The sequence below is a fragment of the Panicum hallii genome, chromosome 9 (genome assembly GCF_002211085.1).
Source record: "Panicum hallii strain FIL2 chromosome 9, PHallii_v3.1, whole genome shotgun sequence".
In the NCBI taxonomy this organism is placed as follows: Eukaryota; Viridiplantae; Streptophyta; class Magnoliopsida; order Poales; family Poaceae; genus Panicum; species Panicum hallii.
Genome location: NC_038050.1, coordinates 16,602,982 through 16,625,486, shown reverse-complemented (window position 1 = coordinate 16,625,486; position 22,505 = coordinate 16,602,982). Strand labels below are relative to the sequence as shown.

Here is a 22,505-nt window from a genome sequence, read left to right as displayed (position 1 = left end):
GCGGAACATGTGGCGGTTTGTGGTTGGCCCTAGTGGGTGTGTGTAGCTTTACAATTTCAAACTTAAAATGCATTTTTCTCCTAAACTGTAAATTTATTTTTGAATCCGTTTAAGCCACTGTGTTGCTGAGAATTAATTCAACATAATGAGATCCAACATGAATATATTTTTATCATTTTTCAAAAATCAACACATCGGATGAACTCATTCAATATTTTGAATATATTACCTCAACATTTTTCATCCGAAATGTTGAACATGTTTGTTCCAAATGTTGACCTTGATTTGAAGAAATGTTGAATCTAGATTTTCATTATGTTAACTATATTAAATTAGCATTTTAACTATACTGTATACAGACTCTGACAAAAATAATGAATTCTACCACCTATGTTGTGCATTTTAACTATGTCGATGGCTGCGGCGTTGCATTTCTTCATTGGCCAATGGCAGCTGCCTGCCAGCTAGCTGCGCTGCTTTTTTTTTTTTTGAGGGAAGCTAAGTTGCGCTGCTGTCCGTCTTGCCTGTATGGGCCGCGCTTCACTGGATAATGGTGCGATTATGATGGGCCGCTGTGGGCCGTGCGACACCACGCCTTCCCATCGCACGAAAGATGCATAGGATCCACCGTCCATCCCATACGATATAGACCCTCCAAAATCAGTCTCAATGTAAAATTTTATTGTACATATATCAAAGAAGTATCATGTCAGTCTCAGCGCACAGTTTTATAGCACAGTTATCAGGATTAAGAACTAGATAACTGTACCGATTGAGTTTCACCTATCTCGTCCATAAAACTCTATCCTTCTTTCTCCTCTCGCCGTATCAGCAAAATTGATAATATGATATAGAATTTATTGCCATAAAATTTCCATTAAAACTGGTCTCATGGTGATGAGACTCCCCTCACACCCCATGAAACTCCCCCTGCTCTCTGATCCTGTCATGTTACCAAACTTGTTGACGTGACGTGACACTTAATGCCCATAAAACTCTCTATAGAACCCCACTAAGACTGGCAAAAAAAATACAAGTAAAATGAAGACAGAACTCAAGAGAAATAACCACAAAAATTATATTACAGTACCGCTTATGTCATCCAAGCATAAGTCTAAGATGCATTTCTAGGTGTACAGGTCCTACCACGAAGAGAAGAACCTGACTAATTAAAGTATATGCGCTGGTTATGAATTTAGTTGCAAGCATATCTTTGGTGCCATAACTGCAACCACGAAAATTTAGATTCTAGACAGATTATCACTATTATGGTTTTTGTTATGACTATGTGACGATTGAGATGCCAATACGTAATTACTAGCCGTCAACTCATACACGTGATCATTTTTTTGCCCTAATTTTAGACCTTGTTCCCACCGGTTGAAGCCCAAACAAAAGCCCGATTTTAATTATGTGTCTCTCTCCTCTATATTGCAGGCAAGGGGATGGAGAGACTAATCGCAAGGAGAGAAACAGAGGCCCACACCTGAGCCCTTTAGCCATTGTACAAGGAAAATACTACATGAAAACACAGGTCAGTATTAGAGAGTAAAGTAGGGAAAGTGACGGATTCTTGATACATTATGACTAAAATCCGAGAAGTGACCGACATTAACAAAGCTTGTCAGTTGTCACTTGCAAGACCTCCATGTATCCAGTGCTCCCCCCCTCTGGGCGACTCGAGCGCGACCCCACTCGCCGCCAACACCCTTCCCCCATCCAAACCCTAGTCCGGCCACCGCCGCCGCTTGCCCACCTCCGGATCTGCTTGCTCCGGGTTCGGATCTATACTCCCTCAGTCGCTTTTTTATTGGTTTCACCGTCGCCGGACGTGGTTGTCTCGGTCGCAGCTCGTCATTTTTCTGCCTCGTCTCTGCTCCGGCCAGGGGTGGTCTTCTGCTTGTTTCTGCCCTGTAGGTGTGCTTCCTCGTCGACGTGGACTGCCCATCGCCACTATGTTGCCTCTCTTCCGGGCCTTTTCGGTCGATTGTGTGGAGTTGGATTTAAGGCCGTGGGTTAAGGTCTACCCGACTTTCATCGGCACCGACAACAGCAACATCCGTGGATGTAGCTCACCTCGCTGGGGGCGTTGTTTTGTTGTGGCCACCAAATCCCTTTGTTTTTGCCAGGTGAAGACTTGGTCTGCTCCTCTAGGATGGACGGGCGATGGTGGCATCTTCAACGTTGCGTCCTTTTTGAAGGCATCGTCTTACAAGATCTCCACATCTTTCCTCTCGTTGGTCTATTAGTTAGGCAATTTGTGCGGGTATCCATTAGTTTTTTCTATCACTGCAGGCTATTAGTCATCTTAGGTCGTTGTGGTGTGTGGTGTGGTTTTTCTTTTTTTTTATTGCTCTTGTGTTTGAGTATTTGAATCGTTGCCACCTTCCGTGTGCGACGACTCTTGTACCTTTGCGCTTCGAGAACTCTCTTAAAAATTGCAAGACTTCCCGGTCAGAATCTCGACCAACACTTTTAAGTGACACGCGACAATACAACCCATTACTTTTAACTTGTTAAAAAAATGACGGGTTTTGATTATAGCATACCACCTTTTAATTTTTCCATATATAGCGTGCTTCATCTAAAAATAAAATATCCGATTTTGATCCCATTTAAATTCATCTGGCTAATCCATTAGCTCATTAGCTGAAATGAGCTAGATTGAACTAGCTAAGAGCATCTCCAGTAGTCTTCTTTTCGCTAATAAACTGTTAATATCGGGAAAAGATATACTCCTACAGTTCCCTAATACTTCTCCTTTTTCTCAATAATTATTGGATTGTACCAATATTTCACCCTAACTCCCCTCAAATAAAGAGAGAGTTTTGGCTCTCTCAATATATTAGTTGTATTTGGATGAGATTTTTGGAGAACTGTAAAATTATCTTTCCCAGTAATCCATAAAAGTGGTATTATGATACCCTAATAATAGGTTATTAGGAAATATTTATTGAGGGACTGCTGGAGATGCTCGGTAATTGTTATTCAGCTATTTAGAAGGCCTTTAGTTGTGTATTAGCTGGTTCCATTTCGATCAACCCCAGCTAAAATTAACTGTCTACCAATTAGTTAGCTTGTGCATAAGATCCTTACCAATTTTTCGACCAAACCGGTGACCAGTCCCTTTTTTCTTTTATGACCAGAGTAGCTTTAACTTTTGGATTACTGACATGTTGACTGTGATCGCATAGGAAATAAAGGCCTTGTCAAAGATAGCAAGATGACCAAACGGGCGGCCTGGCACATCTCGTCTAGGCACGGGCTGTTAGGCACGATTGCTAAACTGGACCGCGCCGTGCCCGCCTACGGGCTAAGGTGACAGCCTAGGCACGGCACGGGTGCACCCTAGTCGTGTCGTGCCGGCCTGTCAGCCCGTTTAGCCTACACAGGCCTGTTGGCCACGCCGCCGCTTCTGTACCGCCACGTAGGGAGGGGGAGTCGGCCGGGCGCCACCATGCGAGGAAGGGAAGCGGGCAAGCGGCCCCGCCGTGCTGCCATGCGGGGAAGGAGGCGGCTGAGCGCCAGGCGCGCCACCACAAGGGGAAAGGAGACGGACCGACACTGGCCTGACCGTCGCGCGGGGATGGGAGGAGGGCTGGCGCCGCTGCGTCGCCATGCGGGGAGGGGAAGCGGCTATGCGCCAGCTGCGCCACCGTGCGTGAAGGGAGGAGGGCCGGCCGCCGGCCTCACCACCGCGCGGGGAAGGGAGGAGGGCCGGCCGCCAGCCTCACCGCCGCGAGTGGAAGGGGGGAGGGTCGGCCGCCAGCCTCACCACCGCGCGTGGAAGGGAGGAAGGCTAGCGCCGGCCGAGCCGCCGCAGGGGAAGGGAGGAGGGCTGGCGCCGGCCGCGTCATTGCTAGGGAAGGGAGGAGGGGCGGCAGCCGGCCTGGAGGTGGATTGGAAGGGTATGAGTTAGGGGTTGGAGAAAAATTGAGTATATATATGTGGGCTGAATGTAGGAACTTGTGTGGTGGGTTGGTATTTCGGGCCGTCATCGAGCTAACAGCTAATCGTGATGTGCCGTGCCAACCCACGTGCCGAGGTGTCGGCCTAGGCATGCTACGACGCCCATACCAGGCTAAAATACCGTGCCGTGGGCCAGCCCGAGGAACTCGGGCTGGATGGAAAACTATAGATGGCAACATGGGCACCTTCTAAAAGACAAATGAAGCATAAGCACACAGAGCCAAAAAGTCCAACTGACCAAGCATCCAAGCAGGAACCCAAGACAAGGAAGGAGCGGCGAGCTCCCCGGTCGATCGCCAAGCACCCACGAATCCCATTTCTCGATTGATAGTACTCCTTCTGCACTCGGACCTCCTGAATCCTGATCGACATGAACATCGCATCTGCGGTGCGCGTGTTCCTCGCATGCTGCCTGCTGCTCCACCGCTGCATGGGGCCTCTGGCGGCGGCGGGAGGCGTGTTCGACCAGGGGCGCCACGGCGTCAGCCTCACGTCGTCGCCGCCCTGCGCGGACGCGCTGCCGCCGAAGCCGCTGCTGATCGCGGCGCCGCGCGAGGGCGGGGACTACTCGGTGCTCGTGTTCCTACACGGCTACCTCGCCGTGAACTCCTACTACTCCCAGCTCTTCCGGCACGTCGCCTCCCATGGCTTCATCGTCGTCGGCCCTCAGGTAATTAAGAAGAGTTCAGGCCCTCCAGTTCATGCTCTGTTTCTCTTCTCTGGTCATTTACGGTTGAAGGATCGCGCGCGATCGCAGCTGTACACAACATCCGGGCCCGACACCACAGAGGAGATCAACGCGGCGGCGGCTGTCATCAACTGGCTCCCCGGCGGCCTCTCCTCCGCGCTGCCGCCCGGCGTCCGCGCGGACCTAACCAAGGTGTCCGTCTCCGGGCACAGCCGCGGCGGCAAGGTGGCTTCAAGCTGGCCCTCGGCTACGCCAAGCTCGCCCTCCCTCTCGCCGCGCTCGTCGCCGTCGACCCCGTGGACGGCCTGGGCGTGGGCCAGCAGACACCGCCGCCAAACCTCACCGGCAGGAACCATTCCCTTCACGTCTCGGCGCCGACCATGGTCGTCGGCACGAGGCTCGGCGAGCTGCCTCTCGGCCCGCAGCTCCCGCCGTGCGCGCCCCGGGGCGTCAGCCACGCCGCGTTCTACGCCGAGCTGGACTGCTGCGCCGCCGCGCCGGCGGCCTCGTGCTGCCACCTGGTGGCCAGGGACTACGGGCACACGGACATGATGGACGACGACACGCCGGGCACCAGGGGATTCTGCAGGAGCGGCGGGGCTAGGGCGCCCATGCGGCGGTTCGTGGGCGGCGCCGCGGTCGCGTTCCTGAAAAAGTGGGTGCGAGGGGACGGCGCCGCGCTGGACGGCATCAGGGCGTGCCCGGAGCAGGAGCCCGTGGTGCTGTCCGTCGTCGAGTTTGACGACGAGTAGCTCAACTAGCTGTAACGATTTACATGTGCAGGCCTCTTGGTGACGAAGCTGGAAAGTGCTACGAACCGATAGAGCACGAGCACGTCCTGATTAATACGATTGATTCAGTCAAGAAAACAACGTCGGCTGGGGCCTCGGCTTCGGCATCTCCTGCCTCCTCATGGTCTTGGCGCTCCTCATGTTCTTGCTCTGGACCAGGAACTACAGCTACTACACGTCGACCGAATCGAGCCCCGAGCGAGTGTTCGATCTTGTCATGTCACTGGTCTTGCGACCGACGACGACGCGCACGGGGAAGAAGTGAAAGGCGCGCTGCGCCTGTTCCCCATCTGGGCGGCGTGCATCGTCTGCGCTGTGATCTTCTCGCAGCTGTCGACGTTCTTCACGCAGCAGGCCGCGACGCTTACCCAATAGTATTTTTATCAGCTAATTAATTATGATGGTATTTCTCCTTTCAAATTATTTATATAGAATGCATTCTATTTTATTTTATCAACATTTTAAATTGATTCAAATCTAATAATCCAATATATATATAACTTACGACGCTGGACGGTCGGTCGGGTCGACGCTCCGCGTGCCACCGGCGGCGCTGCAGACGTTCATCAGCCTCGCCATCATGGCCTTCATCCCGGTCGGTCTACACCGCGCGCGCGTTCGTTCCCCTGGTGCGGCGGTTCACGTGCCTGCCGTCCGGCATCACCATGCGGCTGCAGCGGATCGGCATGGGGCTCATCCTGGCCCTGGTCGCCGTGGCCGCGGCGGCGCTGGTGGAGATGAGGCGGCTCGGCGTGGCGAAGAACACCGGAATGATGTGCTGGGCCGAATCCACGACTTATTTAGCTGATCATGATCGATCAAATCCCACCAAGCCCAGCACGAATCTTTCAGGGATCACCGCCGTTGAAAACTGAACGAGAACAGCACAAAAAAAATGAAATGTTTCCGTGATGGGCCGAATAAAAAAGCGATAAATTGGGCCACTGGAAGACACTAAAATAGTGCAACCACATGGGCCTGTGGCCGATGGGCCTCGTAGAAACAATTTTACGGCCAACAGTTGACCACAGAGACACACTTTGAATTCTACAAAAGGGGGTAAAAATCGCTCATCGTTTGAATTCTTCTGTTTTTATTACTCCGGTGTTCTTGAATCGCCCGCAACCGCGAGCTCTTGTCGCCGGCACTTGAGACTCTCAAGTCCAGACAGATCAGTGATTCCCTGTGGCTCTCGTTTCATCTGCAAGCTCTACCACAATCACACACTCACACAGCCGCACAAGACAAAATCCAGGAAGGAACAATCTTGGGTTCTGGAACTCACTGGTAGCCATCCGTCCTCTCCCCCTTGATTTATACGCGCACGCACAGGACGGCGCCCCCAAACCCAAAGCCAAGCGAGCTAGCTCCCAGTTCCGCTCGGCATGGCTCCGCAGGTACGGGCGCGGCTTTTCCCTAGAGTTTCGATGCGTTCGTTCAGAGATTGATGCGGTTTTTTGTTGATCTGATTCGTTTTGTGCTGTTGGTTATTGGAATATTAGGCGTGGATTGTGGGGGAGAAGGGCGAGGATCTCCAAGGGCCCAAGGAGTTCCTGCCCCTCTCCAAGCTTGAAGGTAAGGTGCTCGTGTCTCTCCTTGCTTGGTTCATCTGTTGAGTTCTTGGCACCCCCCTATGTTCCTATTGCTATAAGTTGCTCCAATTTGTTAGTGGACAGAGGGGGGGGGGGGGGGGAATCCTCCTTTCGGTATTAGGATATGTGTAAGGCTTTTCATCGATATATTCTAACTGCTTGAAGAGGGACACGGAGTGCCATTGATCAAACCGGTTCAATATGTGATTTAGATTTCAGTGGACTTAAGTGTTCTCAATTCAATTTCAACCCGGAAGTTGATTGTGTTGTGTGGTCCAATGCTAACTTGATATTCATTAACAGTGTTTCCTTGAAAGTGTGGTTCTTAAGCAACATCTCATTGCTATTCTGCAATTGGGTCATTTGTCTGAATCTGAATGTGTTAAGCAATTGCTGTGTAGAAATATCAAGGAAGCTTTTCGAGAGTACCTTTTTTTGTCTACTTTGTTGGATGAATATTTTTTGGGGGCCATAACCACAGAAATCATACTGGAATTGGTGAACGTTTGTTAACGAATTAGATTCCAAAACTGCGCAAAGTGACCATAAATAGTACCATTTGGCTCCTCACTTCTTGATTATGTAGTGATAACATCTCAATTGGACTGAACCCGACTGCCGCAGTCAACCATAAGCTTTTTGTCCTGTACCTGCTTCGTTACGCTGACTTAAGTACCTTTCTTTTTGCAGATATTGGCGTGTTGTATTGGCAGTTGGATCCTAAGAAGTCTGAAAGCGAAGAAGAGCTTGCAAAAATCCGCAAAGAAAGAGGATACAGTTACATGGTCTGCGCTAATCTCCCATGAATTTCAGCAACTTTCTGAATCTTCTACCCTGTGTGTTTCGATTCTTGTGTATGATGTTCTGACCGGAATATCTGTTGCTTCCTGAAGGACCTTATTGAGATATGCCCTGACAAACTGGAGAACTATGAGGAGAAGCTGAAGAACTTCTTCACTGAGCACATGCACGCTGACGAAGAGATCCGCTACTGCTTGGAGGGCAGCGGGTACTTTGACGTCCGTGACAAGGATGACAAATGGATTAGGATTTGGATAAAAGAAGGAGACATGATCATCCTGCCAGCTGGAATTTATCATCGGTTCACCCTCGACAGCGCCAATTATGTGAAGGTATCAACCTGATTTTAGAATCATAAAAGGAACTGCTAATTTGATGCCCTGGTGACCTCTTTGTGGCTCAGTAACAGGATATTTGTAGTGGTAGCAAAAGGTTTCATGCCAAGTAACTTTTTGAGAATATTTGAATGCTGAGAACCTGAGATTCCTTGGGTGCCAATAAATTTTCAGTTGGTAGAAGTAATTGTTGATCACCTAGTTAGTATTTTAAAATGACCAAATATTCACTGAATTCTGTCCAACGCATTCTGACGCCTCTAAATTTGCAGCTCATGAGACTCTTCATCGGGGAACCAGTCTGGACTACGCTGAACCGGCCTCAGGAGGGCCACCCCGCGAGGCTAGGGTACGTGAAGAATGTGATGGGGAACACTGGATTCGCTCTAGCAGCACACTGAACCTGTCGCTGGCGTTCAGCGACATTCAAACAATACAATTTCTTGAACTCATTTACATCACGATATATATGGTTCTAGAGTTGGATGCGAAAACGTTGCTGTGTTGTGATGGAACATCTTGCTACAGAAGTTTGTACACGTAGAAGATACACACTGTATCTGCATCCTATGGGAACGTACGATGTAGTATTTTCCCTTGTGTCTGCTTGATACAGATACCCTTGGATGTATATGGTTTCAGCAGCAGCTGCTGCCGGCAATGCTGTATACGTATGATGCATCTTACCTGGCATTGTGTGTGGTACTAATGTCCGTCAGGCAATATGGAAATCTCATGGCATTGGGGACTGAATAATGCCCTGGTTCTGAGAAAACTGTTGTGGTAAAGCACGATGCCAGTTTGCATTGCTGTTTCAAAGCATGGAGATCAACCAACCAAGCGGGTTCTTATCTGGCGCTGGTTCTTGGCTGGACACATGCTGGATGCCCAATGTTTGGATCCAAAGCTCATCTTCGGTGTGCTTAGAAACATCTCCTTCCCTTTTCTTTTTCATATGAGGAGCAAGAGGAGCAGGGTACAGTGATGTAGAAATTAGCCCCGTTTGGTAGGCTGCGGCTGTGCCGGAAACGGCTCCAGCTCCAGTTTCTTCGGTGGAGCGGCTTTTATCCGGTGGAGTGGCTTTTGTTAACTTCAGATAGTATGTTTGAGAAAATATCTGTAAAACAACTTCTTCAAGTGTCAAATGTCCATAATATCTTTTATTTTTTTTCTATTTTTAATTTCCTTTCTATCTTTTCCTATCTAATTTTCTCTCCTTTCCCATCCTCTCTCTCTCCTACTTATCTCCTTCCTTCCCGCACAGGCTCCATCCCCGCCTCCTACCTGCTCGCACCGGCCTCGCGCTTCCCGCAGCTAGTTGCCTCCGGCCCCACCTCCCCGCCGTCGAATACTGCTCCTCCCCGAGGTCAAAGATGGCAAGCGATCGGAGGAGCCGCGGGGAGCCAATTTTTTAGCTCCCGCTGCGCGAAACAGCTTCTCTCAGCGGGATTTGCGGAGCTTCTCTATCGGAGCTCTTTTGTTCTTCGTTGTTTGGTAGAGCTCCTGCAGAAGGGTCTAGGAAGCGTACGGTCCCTCGAACATGTTTGGACTGGAAGGAACTGTCTAGAAAGAACGGGAAAGTGCTGCCTCTTCTAGCTTTTGCCGTCCGAGCTTGGACTTTGCGGTGCCACTGTCTGTCGCGATCAGCATGTGCTGCTAGCCTAGCCTTCAGTTGATCCCAGACCCGACAGTAGCAATGTTTTTTTGGAAATTCCCAACAAGTTTCTCAGACAAATCGCGCTTCCTTCTATGACCCTGCAAAATTGCAACTTCCTTATTTGATCCTAATTTCATTTTCCTTCCCTTCCATGGCCCTGCCGTTACATCTGCAGTTAACTCCCAGTTAAGTGACTGTGAAAAGATAATAGTACCCCTGAGAAAACTGGGAGACAATAGTACCCCTGAGGAAACTGGAAGTTAACTGCAGATGTAACGGCAGGACCATGGAAGGGAAGGAAAATGAAATCAGGATCAAATAAGGAAGTTGCAATTTTGCAGGATCATAGAAGAAAACGCTATTTGTTTGAGGGTTTGCATGGAATTTTCCCATATTTTTTTGACATAACAAAAAAAATCGAATCAAGAACTTCCCTAGTTGGCGTCTGCACCTGCGAGAAAAGAAAACAAGGCACGGACAGGGAAAGAGGGGCGTCCAGGTTCAGTGCACCGGCCGCGGAACCGGGACAGGGTCGCGCGCGCGGCGTGGATCTTGCGTGGCGCGCGGACCGCGTGCATCGTGCCTCCCACTGCCACCACCAAGGGGGCCAGGTGGGCTGCGCAAGGGCGCGGTTCCGTTTCTCCTCTCCCGTTCCGTCCGTCGCTTCGTTTCCACGGATGCGGCGTGAGTTGAAACGGAACGATCTGCTGCCGTCAGCGCTGAGCTGACCGCCTGCCCAGACGACAGGCGTAACGGCCGTGTCCTTTCGCTACGTAGCACAAAGCAAATATTACGAATGTACACGGATTTAATCGAAACATAAATACTCCATCCGTTTCAAATTGTAGTTCGTTTTGACAAATTAAAATATATAAATTTTGATATATATATAGATATAATATATATAGATGTATAGCAAAATTTATATATTTAGATTTGCCAAAACGATCTACAATTTAGAATGTACGAAGTAATCATCTATCATTCTGGTTTCATCAGACGATGCTGTTGCGGCTTTGGTTTGTGATTAAAATCTTGTTTGGATCCAAATACTAATGGATGGAATTGTTAAACTTTAGCACTAACTAATCCAAATGAAAGTGCTAATAGAATGCGCTAAAATTTATTCAAGATTTAAAAATCTTAGCATGTGTATGTTAGCACTTAACTTTAACTTATCCAAGCCGGTTCTAAGCTTGATATATCCAAATATTTCGATTGGGAAAAGAAAACAAGGAAACGCTCCTGCATTTTGGAGTTGGAACCCTACAAGTCGAATTTTTTTCCGGACAGGTACCTAGCTGGTCTTCATTGTATTCCGGGGGACCAGCTTATCCGTGTTTCTCCGAAAATAATAGATAGATCAAATACTTTTCCAAAAACATATAATTTTAAATAAAAATAAGTCATTCTACATGTATATACAGGTTCCTTGAAGAAATAATGCATTCTTCGCAAAAACATATTCTATCTTAGATTAGGCAATGCCACATCCGACCCAAACCATGCAAATTTGTGTGGCCTTTGACAAACCACTAAAAAGTACAAGGGCAGGGTTTGAATTTTTGGTGTGCCACAGGGACCTACACGCACAAATCCATGCCTTCGCCTACCCCCAAGCCATCGTATAAGAAAATCTCGCTGCGCTTTCATTCGAGGAATATATTGGACCGAGGAAACTGAAAGCAGGAGCGCGCGCATCAAGGAGTTCTTCTGTCTATCCAGCATGGAGATCGAGTTCCAGGTATTCAGACGGCGCAATCCTTTCCCGTCCCCTTGTTCTTCGTTCCACGCGGTTATGAGAGGAAGATAGATGCTAATCCAGATAGTTCGATTTCATTTTCCCCGTCCCGGTTGGATGTTTCTGTATGTTTCGTTGTTATGGCTGCAGCAATCGGATGGGGGATCGCTTGTCTGCTGCGAAAGGTTTCCTTTTTTTCTGATTGATTTCCTTGAGGAAGGGTGAGCGGAAGCAGCGGATAACGTGATTACCAGGGACCAGGGCGACGAGGGTTGAAGAGAGATCCCTTCGATACATCTGGGATGACGGGGGCCGGTAGGTTTTGTGATGCGAGTGGGAGTAGGCAATCTGTACGAGACGAACGAATTTGATGGAGACTTTGCGGGGGTTAGTGTTCAGAACAGGGGGGAGTACGGAATCTGCGGAAATTAAGTTGGCATCGAAATAGCTCTCCATGTTCTGATGAACAGCAGACCGATGGGCTAGATGCTTGATCCTGTGGGAGTTCTAGTCCCAAGTAGAATTTGAAGGGGTTTGCAGTCAATTCGGTTGATTTCTGGTCAAGTGCTTAGTTATTCTTCTTCTAGTTGTCTGAAACATCAGAAACTGTGAATGGATTAGTCTTTGTTTATCAGAGAGATTTCTAACTATCACAATCACTCGTGGGTTGAGTCTTTCTCTATCCGTCTCACTAGCATTTGTTTTGTCCACGGTGTCCATAATAGTTGGAGGCTTCGAGGACTCCCCAAGAATGCTATCAATTGACCTCTTTGGTTTAGTCTTAAACAACTGATTAAGCAAACAGGGAGTTTTTTCTTTTTTCTTTTTGTCTTACTACCCACCTGTTGTTATTCCTTCAGTTCTGCAGCCCTTAGGAAGGAAAAGAAGCCCGTATGCCCATTTAACTGTTGAATGCAAAATCACATAGCCCGGAATCTTGGATTTCTTTCCAGACACAAATCTGCAGGGCTAAGATAATTTACTATCTGTTGTTCTGTCCCTCGGAAGAGAAAACTATCTGATGCCCTGATGGTGGAATTTATGAAGACCTTTTCTTTTTCTTTTTCTTTTTCTTTTTCTTCTCTCTGTTTTCTTTGTTTTGAGCTTTAGTGGCACTATTAAAATAACAGTTTCCTTCTGGATTTAGACTGTATAGCTTGTAGCAATGTGGTGCATTCCTAGTCAATGGTACTAACAGGAGTTTCAGTTCCATTCTGAATGCTTTTCTTTGTCTTCTCATGTTGAATATCATATGTTCTTAAAGTAAAGGTCTACTTTCCTGAAAGATCAGTGAACAATTGGTGAAATTGTGAAAAGAAAGATCAGCAATGACAACTGGGAAGTTCCAAAATATCCTTTTGAATTTATCCGACTTCTGACAATAAAATTTGTATGTGCAGCTACTTGTAAAATTACTGTAAATGACTGCAAGTCTGCACTCTGCAATATACTTAATAATGGAAGGACCATCAGATTTAGTACATTTTAGAAAGCTGGAAATGTAGGTTCTTTCATTTTTGTAAATCGGAATGAAAAGGCTCTGCCTTTCTTTCTCCTAATGGACACCCAAAAGAGCTTATACAAGTGCGCACATACAGAAGACTTTGGTTTAGAGATCTGTTACTTCACACAGCATTCTTTATTTTCTAAAGTAGATCGATTTAGATAATGCATATATAGTACTATACTTCAAACAAAATAGGAATTTGCAATACAGAGAAAATTGTTTCTTTTATACTGTTGCTCCTATAAAATCTGCTTTTGTATTCATCAATGGAAGGCATATTTTGGTAAGGAAAATGTCTTCCAAAATAAATTTCGACCATTACTTTCTCTTAAAAGATACCACGAATTGCTATAAATTAACACCATGTTGAAAGTACTTTGAATGCAGGTCAACTGATGAAATGTTTATTCAGTAAACATACATATGGTTTTACTAATTGTTGGTCAAAATTTATAAACTTTGGTTTCACCCTATTTAAGACACACCTTACATTGACAGAAGGAGGGAGTATTTCGTGGCATCTTCAAAATTTATGCTGCTATGTGTTTATCAACTTATCCGCTTTAGTGATGATCTGTACTCGTACTTGTTTTGATGATTGCACTTGTGGTAGGTTTAATCCTTTTATTTCTTTCAATAGGATGGCAAGCAGGAGGTTATTGAAGCATGGTACATGGATGACAGTCAAGAAGACCAGAGACTTCCTCATCACCGTGAACCCAAGGAATTCATTCCTCTGGAGAAGCTTTCAGGTTTGCACATTTGTAGCTTGTGGTTGAACTCTAGTATACTGTACAAGTGGCAAACATTTAATTTCCTTTTTCTAGAAGCTAAAACATTTGCATGTATTATATCTAGAACTAGGAATCGTTAGCTGGCGCCTTAACCCTGATAACTGGGAGAATGATGAAAACCTCAAGAAAATCCGTGAAGCCAGAGGCTACTCTTACATGGTCTGTTTGTACCTTAGACTTGCAATTATGATTCATTGTCTTATGCTTTAGCCTAGTACTGTTTAGTGTTTAGTAAAGTGAAATATAAAGAAGGTATTTATTGCTTTACTATTTGCAGGACATTTGTGATGTATGCCCAGAGAAGCTGCCAAATTATGAGACTAAGATTAAGAATTTCTTTGAAGAGCACCTGCATACTGATGAAGAAATACGCTATTGCCTTGAAGGGAGTGGTATGTGTCTTGTTATGTTTGTTTGTGTCACCATGTGAGCATTTTAAGAAACAAGATATCTTTGGTACGTGCACAAAAATGAAAAGGACATCCTTTTCTATATAGTTATGTGTTCTATTCTTGTGTTTTCTAGGATACTTTGATGTGAGGGATGAAAATGATCAGTGGATCCGTGTAGCAGTGAAGAAAGGAGGCATGATTGTTCTGCCTGCAGGGATGTATCACCGCTTCACATTGGACACTGACAATTACATCAAGGTAGTTCTTGTAACACTTGTGCTAGTGCCCTGTTTTTGTTCACTTAACATCTTTAGTTGTGATGGTGGGTGGTCTCGGTCCCGGAATGCAAGGGTGGCCAGGAGCCATGATGGAAGTGGTAGTGTTGCTGTAGGAGAACTGGAGAAGTTATGCACAGGGAGAGAAGGTGGTGTGTGGGGGAAGTGAAGGAGAAGACAGGAGTTTTTAGATAACTTGCTTGATCTTTCTGGAGATAATTCTCTCTTTGAATAAATGATGATGCCCAACAAATGAATCTAGGAATAATTGGTGTGGTTTTAGTGTTTGATGCTAAATAAGATAATGGTCGAACTAGATAACTCAATGGTTTGTGTCCTATCAGCCACAGAAAGTTGGTGACAAAGGTTCTTCGACTTAGGTTCCTATTAATGTAAGTTCATATATGTTCCTGAGAAGTTACCATCACCAAGTAGTTTGTGCATATTTGTGCTGTTGTTAATATAGTACAAGTGGTCAATATTTAGCTGGGGCTACAAACCTTTGATGATCTTCTCTAAAATTTTGTAAGATTTACAATACATTTGGCATGTTTGATGATTAGCTTCAGAATCCTGTTACTGGTAGCCGTGCTACTTTGTTGATCACAAGCATGTTCTTGCAGGCAATGAGGCTCTTCGTTGGTGATCCTGTTTGGACGCCATACAACCGTCCCCATGATCATCTGCCAGAGAGGTAAATCCGAGTTTCATTGTCATCATGGCTCTATCTCGGATCTTTCCCATTGACCTGTTCCTTATGGAGTCGTTGCATCATTGCAGGAAGGAGTATCTGGACAAGCTTGTCAAGACAGAAGGTGGAAATCAAGCTATTGAAGCTCGCTGAGGCCACTTTGAAGCTACCTGTTGGGCTGTTCCGATGCATACTCCTTACTTATGTAGTGTGTTCTGGTCAGTTTGAAGTGAATCTGTGGACATCGTTTCTCTCAACTGTGCGTATCGGTTCAGCTGGCCTGACCCCTACATTATATTACTGTCCATATATTGAATAAATAGAAACGGGTGCCGCTATAGATGAAGGTGCGTGATGCTGGAAGATGATCAAAAGCTTCCTCTGCGAAATGCCTCTGTTTGGATTGTGTAAACCTTTCCTGGTCCCTGTTAGCTACTGAAATTCTTGCGTTCTGATTTCTCTGAACCTGTATAATGTGAGAGTTGGTTTACGGGGTAACACCTAAGTCGGCAACATAATCGACCCGTGTCAATTTTCGCTGAGGAGATCGGTGGGTTTGGATTGTGACAGTTTCCAGGCAATCCAGTGCCAGTGGAGCAACCTTTCAGGTGAAGTGCATCTTACTTCCTCTGTTACGGCCACCAACTTTGATCCAATTCGCTTGTGTCAAAGCCGCTCATCTAAATTCTATTTGTTTTCAAAACACAGTACAAACGCGCAGAAACCCTATATGAGAACCTAGATTTTTTTTAAAACACAGTTCAAAACACATGTATACACATTTCTTCTTATGAATACATGCACAAAACCCTATATGAGAACCTAGATTTTTTTAAAAAATAATATAAGTTTAATAAAAAAATTGTAGAAATAGGTACCGGAAGATTAAAGTTGCACGGATGCCAGCCTGTCGGCAATTCAACAGCTGACAACCTACGTGGAACCGAGGCTAGCTGGAGTTGCTGATTTGGACCTGTCGGCTTTCGAAGTGCCGATTTGGCCAATCGGCCCTTCAAATACCCGATTGGTTCTACAAGCTAAGCTTGCTAACCCACATGCAGGTAGTAGTACTTGAGCATCCAAGATTTTATGAAAAATATAAATGAATAAATCTATTTCCAATTGATATGAAACCAACTTGATTATATTCGTAATGTTATCCTTTACTAGATAAAAGTTAAAAGTGTATGGTCTCATAAATATTTTTTCTAAATTTATAGAATTAATTAATTGTTTACGCATTGATTAATTTATAGTTAATTTATGTTAAATCCAAAAATCATGAAACTCATTTTGATGGATCTAGGCTACCATGATCTCTCTTCCGCAGTCAATGTTTGGCATGGGAATCTTATTTACTAGTAGAGTTTCTAACTATTTACCTAAAGCTAGCAAATTTTATAAAATGCATAATAAATTCTTATATGGGTTCTAAAATTATGAATCCAATTATGTTACCTTGATGGGCTATGTGCCACTGTTTAAAACTTCTAGGATTTTATGATTCATCATTTTTGGTGCTGATATGAATTTATTGCGTTTAAGCAAATAAGTCATAAATTGCACTGTTAAATAATGGTCACACGCTAAACATAGACTGCAGAAGATAGACCATGACAACCTAGTCCTACTAAAGCTGGTTTCATGATTTTTGGATTTAACACGAATTTAATAAGAATTAAGCTATGCGTACTCCACTAATTAATTCTAGAAATTTAAAATATAATTAAGTTGATTTTGTATCAATTGGATATATATGTATATATATATATTTATATTTTTTTTACAAGATCCTAAATACACAAGTACTAACACAGGAAGCAGGCACAGGGTCCAATCGGCAACCTGATGGCCGATAGGTCTATGGACATGTCAAACAAGCTACGTGGAGCCAACGTGGCTGAACTCATGGGCCAAGTCGGCTATCTAGTAGCCGATAAGCTGATGTCGGCATCTGAAGGCCGACAATCATCTAAACCTGCAATTTTATTATTTCGCATGCTATTTCTGCAACTATTGCTTAAAATCATATTAATTAAAAAAAATATTCTGAGAACCTACGAAAGACTGAACACCACAAGTACCTCGTTATCGTAGACCACTATTAAAATCATCAACGGGGTTAAATTTTTAATATTTGGTCGGAAACAAAATATACAAAAGCTTGGAGAAAATGCTTGAAATGTTGACTTGACCTTTGGCGTCGGGCAGGCTTGGGCTTGTCTTTTTTTGTTCGGTGTTTTGGACTTACCGGAACAGAGTACAAACTCTCCCTCAAAGCTGTAGATTTGTTCAAGCACATAATAGATTTGGTCAATGACAGGCTTGAATACTAACTACACGTGAATTAACCTTGATATCAAAGGATGTATTGCATCAAGGTAGTCTTAAACGGGAAAAGTGAGGATGAAAGTCTAAGAAAGATGTTGTACATTTCCATGTACACCCTACATCTTTGTTAACCTTTTTTAGCACTTCGGATCATCGCATGATGTTTGGATTCAATTTTTGATATTTGGTAGGTCTTTTCCGATTCCTTTACTCTTGGAGCATGCATAAATTATTCAACTATCTATATTTTCTTTGGCTGATTATTGGTTAAAGATTAAAAAGGTTGAATCTTTGCGTGGGCATCTTAAAAAAGAATAGTGGGGGAGTACTATGGAGGGTTTTTATTGTCAGTAAAGGTGTAGTAGGACACTAGTCATTTACCATACAAAATTAGTGCTAGCATGTTACTTGTGCCTCATGGGCTTTCTCCTAATTACGACAAACTAGCAAATATACTTGGAAGTTGCTATGGGTACTTCCTGCTCAAGGTAATACTAATCCATGCCTGTCTATATCTGTACCTTTTTCCCTTTCCTTGTTGCTTAGTCCCTGAGGAGACTTAATCCTAATGCGAGCTTCGTCCGCTTCCAATTCGACATCCGATAAGAAATATAGTGAACTGCGGATAAAAAATAATCCGCTCTTTATATTTGGAAAATAGAGATGAGCTGATTGAGCGGAACACATCACATTGTTGTCACGCGCAAAATGCATGGTCACCAACTATTGTTACGCGGTAAATACATATTTACAATATTTGGCTACCGCACCCAAAAGCATTTGCTTCTTTACTACAAGTGGCAAAAGCAACCACGGAGGCGTGACGGCGTGGGGCCCAAATCGAGCAAATTTCTTGAGTAGTTGCAGATGTCCCAACCTGGGCGTGACACGTGTCGCCAGGATAGCCAGTCCTCCCCGCAAGCCTGCAATAAAAAAACTCGCATGATCAGAAATATTTTATTTTTGAAGAACAGCGTGATCAGAGATATTTTTGCTGACTTGGCCCATCCGAATGTGCTCTTTACAAAAGAATAAACTCTCCTGACAACTGGGCCAGATCGTGCGCTGTGGGCTTGCCATTGGGCCTCCGGTCACACACGACCCTGCCACGCCGCACACTTCCTTCTCTTGCGTCGTCGTGCTCTCCTCGCCCGGTCGCCCCCACGCCCACGGCCCCAACCGCCCACCGCACTGTCTCCAGAAGCTTCGGAGCCTCCGCGGCCGGTTGGTCGCCGGACGCGTGGTCTAGAACCTTCCACAAGGCTCGCGACGTGTCTCGACGCGCCCGTACGGCGGGGGTATTTAGTGGTCCGGCCACCGCCAGCCCGCCGCTCTTCTCCCGCAACCGGGTTCACCGACCGTTTTCACGGCGCAGAAATATCTTCCCCTCCCCTCCCCCTGCGCTTCCATTTCCACCCAACAGCAACAGCAGCAAGTATCCTAGAGAGTTTCCCTCCGCTATTCGCCACTTGTCCGGGCGATTCCAGCTCCTGATCGCGCGAATCGAGTTCGTTCTTGGCCGCAGGAGCCGGGTTCTTGCTGCAATCGGGGGTTCTTGGTTCCCGCGGGCCGAGTCCTTGGGCCTCGGCCGCGGCCATGGAGCCGTCGGCGGCGGCCGCGGGCATTGTGAAGGAGGAGCTCCTGGAGCAGCAGCCGCTGCAGGACGGCGTGCGCCTCGGCGGCGGCGGCGGGGACGCGCCGCGCCCGATGGAGGGGCTCCACGAGGTCGGCCCCCCGCCGTTCCTGACCAAGACGTTCGACCTGGTGGAGGACCCGGCCACCGATACCGTCGTCTCCTGGAGCCGCGCCGGCAACAGCTTCGTCGTCTGGGACCCGCACGTGTTCGCCGACGCGCTGCTCCCGCGCCTCTTCAAGCACAGCAACTTCTCCAGCTTCGTCCGACAGCTCAACACCTATGTAAGTCCGCAAAGCCCAGACCGCCCTTCTTTCCTCGCTTTGGAATGGTCGCTTCTTGTTCTTGCTCACGGCCTGCTAATGCTGATGTACTAGTGTTCTGCGTTTGATTGTCGGGATTTCTTGGTGCAAACTGTTTGCTAAAGTTAGGTGGTCAGGTAGAGGTGTCTAAATCCAAATTGTTTCTTCATCTTCCCGGAATGCTTGAGCTAGTGTTGCAATTTCAGCAGAATCTTATTTAGGCGTTCTAAATCTAGTACGTTTCAGAGGAGCAATGAGCCAGTAATGCACGCAATTGGCTACGTTTACATAAACTTAGATAAAGCAAACGTCCTTTGAAGTACTTGCAAATCTTCCCTCTAAATTTTTATATATAGAGAGTAGTGCATTGAGCTAGGTGTTAATTTTCGAAAGTGTTTCAGTGTTTTGGAAAAAGAAAAGATTTCAATGTATTTAGATATTTGATTTCTGATCACACCTACTCCTACATTGCTAGTGAGCAGGTTTTGTTTTGAGGAGATTATAGCATGAGCCAACACAAACCATAGTTGATGATGTTATGCTGAATTTCTGAATAGATAAGATGGCATGCAGAGATAAACTGGGATTTTGAGCATATCCAACAGTGTTTCGTGTTGTGTGGTATTCAGGACTAGTTGGGCTTCAGTGGTTTTACCCTGATGTTGACTGATGCATGTGTGTGAATCAATACTTCCTTGAATGTGTTTATGCTTGAAACAATACATCCTCCAATGAGCTTCATCTTAAGGTGAGGCAAGGAGAGGAGAGATAAACTCTCCCAACAAAAGTATAATCCTGACTTCGTTTCTTGAACTTTCTTATTGTAGCTAGATGGAACGAGATACTGGATGAAGTACAAGAACCAGATTGTTTTGTTCTAGAAGACTCTACTGATCACCTTCAGATGCTATAGTATACTGCTGCTCATTGTCATTATTCCTGCTACCCTCATTGCAAATTATAGAAATCTATGAGCTGAAATTTGCAGAGGATTTCTTAAAAAAAATTGCAGAGGAGTTTTGCCAAGCTAACATATTGGCTTGTGACTGTGACCTGATGATGGTCATTTCTTGTCTGTTGCATTCCGCAGGGCTTCAGAAAGGTTGATCCTGATAGGTGGGAGTTTGCAAACGAAGGTTTCCTCAGGGGTCAAAGGCACCTACTGAAGACAATAAAGAGAAGGAAGCCACCATCAGCTGTGCCACAATCACATCAGCAGCAGACTTCCGCTTCTTGCCTGGAGGTTGGTGAGTTTGGATTTGAGGAAGAGATTGACAGGCTGAAGCGCGACAAGAACATCTTAATCACAGAAGTAGTAAAGCTAAGGCAGGAGCAGCAAAGTACTAAAGATCATATGAGAGCCATGGAAGGGAGGCTACGTGTTGCTGAGCAGAAGCAGGTACAGATGATGGGGTTCTTGGCAAGAGCAATGCGGAATCCAGAGTTCTTCCAGCAGTTGGTCCAGCAGCAAGATAAGAGGAAGGAACTTGAGGATGCCATCTCAAAGAAAAGAAGGCGACCGATTGACAACACTCCGTTCTACAGCCCTGGGGAAACAAGTCAGAGCGAACAGCTTGATTCACAGTTCATGTTCGATTCTGGTGTGCTTGATGTGCTCAGTGAACCTGGAATGCCTGAACTGGAGAATTTAGCAGTGAACATTCAGGAGCTAGGAAAGGGTAGTACAGATGGTGCAAAGATGGATCAAGCTAATGGACAGTCAGAGCTGAATGATGACTTCTGGGCAGAGCTATTGATCGAAGATTTTGGAGACAAGGCAGGGCAGTCAGAGTTGGATGGAAGACCTGAAGATGTGGAGGACCTTGCTCAACAACTGGGGTATCTGAGTTCTTCTAGCCCAAAGTAGAGTTGTGTTCATATTGGTTCACCCGACAATTGCTGGTGCTTTCTGTACTATTGCAGATCATCTTGAACAACCTGGTATATTTCGAATTCAATGACACAAACCTGTTAGAATAGCTAACATAGCGAGTAGTGACATTTTGTTATATTCATAAGTTAAGATTAGTGTAGTGACGATCTTGCCGTCATGGCTGATGACAAATGATGACATATATATTTTCCCCTTCTAGCTGTTCCCATTTATGATTTGTGCAATTGCATCTTAGGATTTGCTCCTTGTTTTTCCTGCTTATTACTCCTGACTGAAGTATTCTTAATTGCTCTGTATTCAGTTAAATGGTGGAGATTTATGGCTGTTCTGAGGTGTTCATGTGGGAGGCCCAGACCGTGGACACAACTATGCTGAAGGCTCCGTGCTGTAAGTATTTAGCTGTCCGTTTCTAAATAAGTATCTTAATGCTATCGCATTGTGACACTACCATGTGTACTGATGTTCGAATTCTTTGATGGATGCAGGTGAGAGACTCGTGAGGTGTTGGCTAACCTCTCCATGCTGTGGCAAAGTGATCCTAATGATGGTGACTGGCAAAGTGATCCTAATGTCGTCAGTTTCTGCATTGGGTTGTAGCCGTTAGGTTGAGTACTTGAGTCACTCTGTGATTGGTGTAACCTGAAGACATCCTTAGCTTGCTGTTTAGATATTAAGCATGATGTTTGGTTCACTGTGCGTCAGGTTGCAAAATAAGACCAGATCTGAACGATTTAGCATATACTCTTCCTGATGCCATCATGTTTTTCTGGACTCCTACCTGTGTACAGTCTGCAGTTTCTTTGCATTTGGTAACAGCCCAACTCTTGTCTCATGCTACTAGAGTTGTAGACTGGCTTCTGCAGCTTGCCACACATTGTGCGGTTTCTTTCTGTCATTTGCAAACAGCCGCTGCATGTGCACGTTCACTGTTACACTGATGTTGTCCCGCAATGGCTCGGTAGTGGATTGAGGTAGTTCAGTGATGTTGAAAGCTCTGAATCCGGAGCCCATCGGAGGCTACTAGTTGAGGTACGGTAAGAATAAAGCATGATCACAGTTTAGAGATGTGGACAGCAAAGGGTGGTGGGGCGTTGCGCAGCACGTAATTAGGA

The 22,505-nt window shown here is 45.7% G+C and overlaps 3 protein-coding genes and 1 pseudogene across 4 annotated transcripts; all 4 read left to right on the top strand.

Moving 5' to 3' along the window:
- The first annotated feature begins 4,183 nt into the window (after positions 1-4,183).
- Positions 4,184-5,817, top strand: LOC112877058 (annotated as a pseudogene).
- A 785-nt stretch (positions 5,818-6,602) lies between these two features.
- On the top strand, positions 6,603-8,951 carry LOC112877802 (1,2-dihydroxy-3-keto-5-methylthiopentene dioxygenase 4-like). The gene is made up of 5 exons (XM_025942174.1): positions 6,603-6,845; positions 6,951-7,023; positions 7,731-7,825; positions 7,934-8,173; positions 8,449-8,951. Exons 1-5 carry the CDS (start codon positions 6,834-6,836, stop codon positions 8,575-8,577), a joined length of 549 nt encoding a protein of 182 aa, XP_025797959.1. The 5' UTR covers positions 6,603-6,833; the 3' UTR covers positions 8,578-8,951.
- A 2,474-nt stretch (positions 8,952-11,425) lies between these two features.
- LOC112873910 (1,2-dihydroxy-3-keto-5-methylthiopentene dioxygenase 1) lies at positions 11,426-15,751 on the top strand. The gene is made up of 7 exons (XM_025937005.1): positions 11,426-11,577; positions 13,722-13,833; positions 13,940-14,034; positions 14,153-14,267; positions 14,401-14,525; positions 15,166-15,236; positions 15,323-15,751. The coding sequence occupies exons 1-7, from the start codon at positions 11,560-11,562 to the stop codon at positions 15,384-15,386; spliced, it is 600 nt and encodes a 199-aa protein (XP_025792790.1). The 5' UTR covers positions 11,426-11,559; the 3' UTR covers positions 15,387-15,751.
- Positions 15,752-18,842: 3,091 nt separating this feature from the next.
- On the top strand, positions 18,843-22,225 carry LOC112873908 (heat stress transcription factor A-2c-like). 2 transcript variants are annotated; one of them, XM_025937004.1, is made up of 4 exons: positions 18,843-19,481; positions 20,590-21,338; positions 21,695-21,780; positions 21,879-22,225. In XM_025937004.1, exons 1-3 carry the CDS (start codon positions 19,161-19,163, stop codon positions 21,696-21,698), a joined length of 1,074 nt encoding a protein of 357 aa, XP_025792789.1. In that variant the 5' UTR covers positions 18,843-19,160; the 3' UTR covers positions 21,699-21,780; positions 21,879-22,225. The 2 variants fall into 2 exon arrangements, with proteins under 2 accessions (XP_025792789.1, XP_025792788.1); XM_025937003.1 differs by having other exon boundaries at positions 18,885-19,481; positions 20,590-21,440.
- Positions 22,226-22,505: the final 280 nt, after the last annotated feature.

Coding starts and splice junctions, on each gene's coding strand:
- LOC112873908 (XM_025937003.1), top strand. CDS start 19,161: ATGGAGCCGTCGGCGGCGGCCGCGGGCATTGTGAAGGAGGAGCTCCTG. Junction 19,482..20,589: donor TCCGACAGCTCAACACCTAT/GTAAGTCCGCAA, acceptor TGCATTCCGCAG/GGCTTCAGAAAGGTTGATCC.
- LOC112873910 (XM_025937005.1), top strand. Junction 13,834..13,939: donor TCCTCTGGAGAAGCTTTCAG/GTTTGCACATTT, acceptor TATTATATCTAG/AACTAGGAATCGTTAGCTGG. Junction 14,035..14,152: donor CCAGAGGCTACTCTTACATG/GTCTGTTTGTAC, acceptor TACTATTTGCAG/GACATTTGTGATGTATGCCC.
- LOC112877802 (XM_025942174.1), top strand. Junction 7,024..7,730: donor GCCCCTCTCCAAGCTTGAAG/GTAAGGTGCTCG, acceptor TTCTTTTTGCAG/ATATTGGCGTGTTGTATTGG. Junction 7,826..7,933: donor AAAGAGGATACAGTTACATG/GTCTGCGCTAAT, acceptor TGCTTCCTGAAG/GACCTTATTGAGATATGCCC.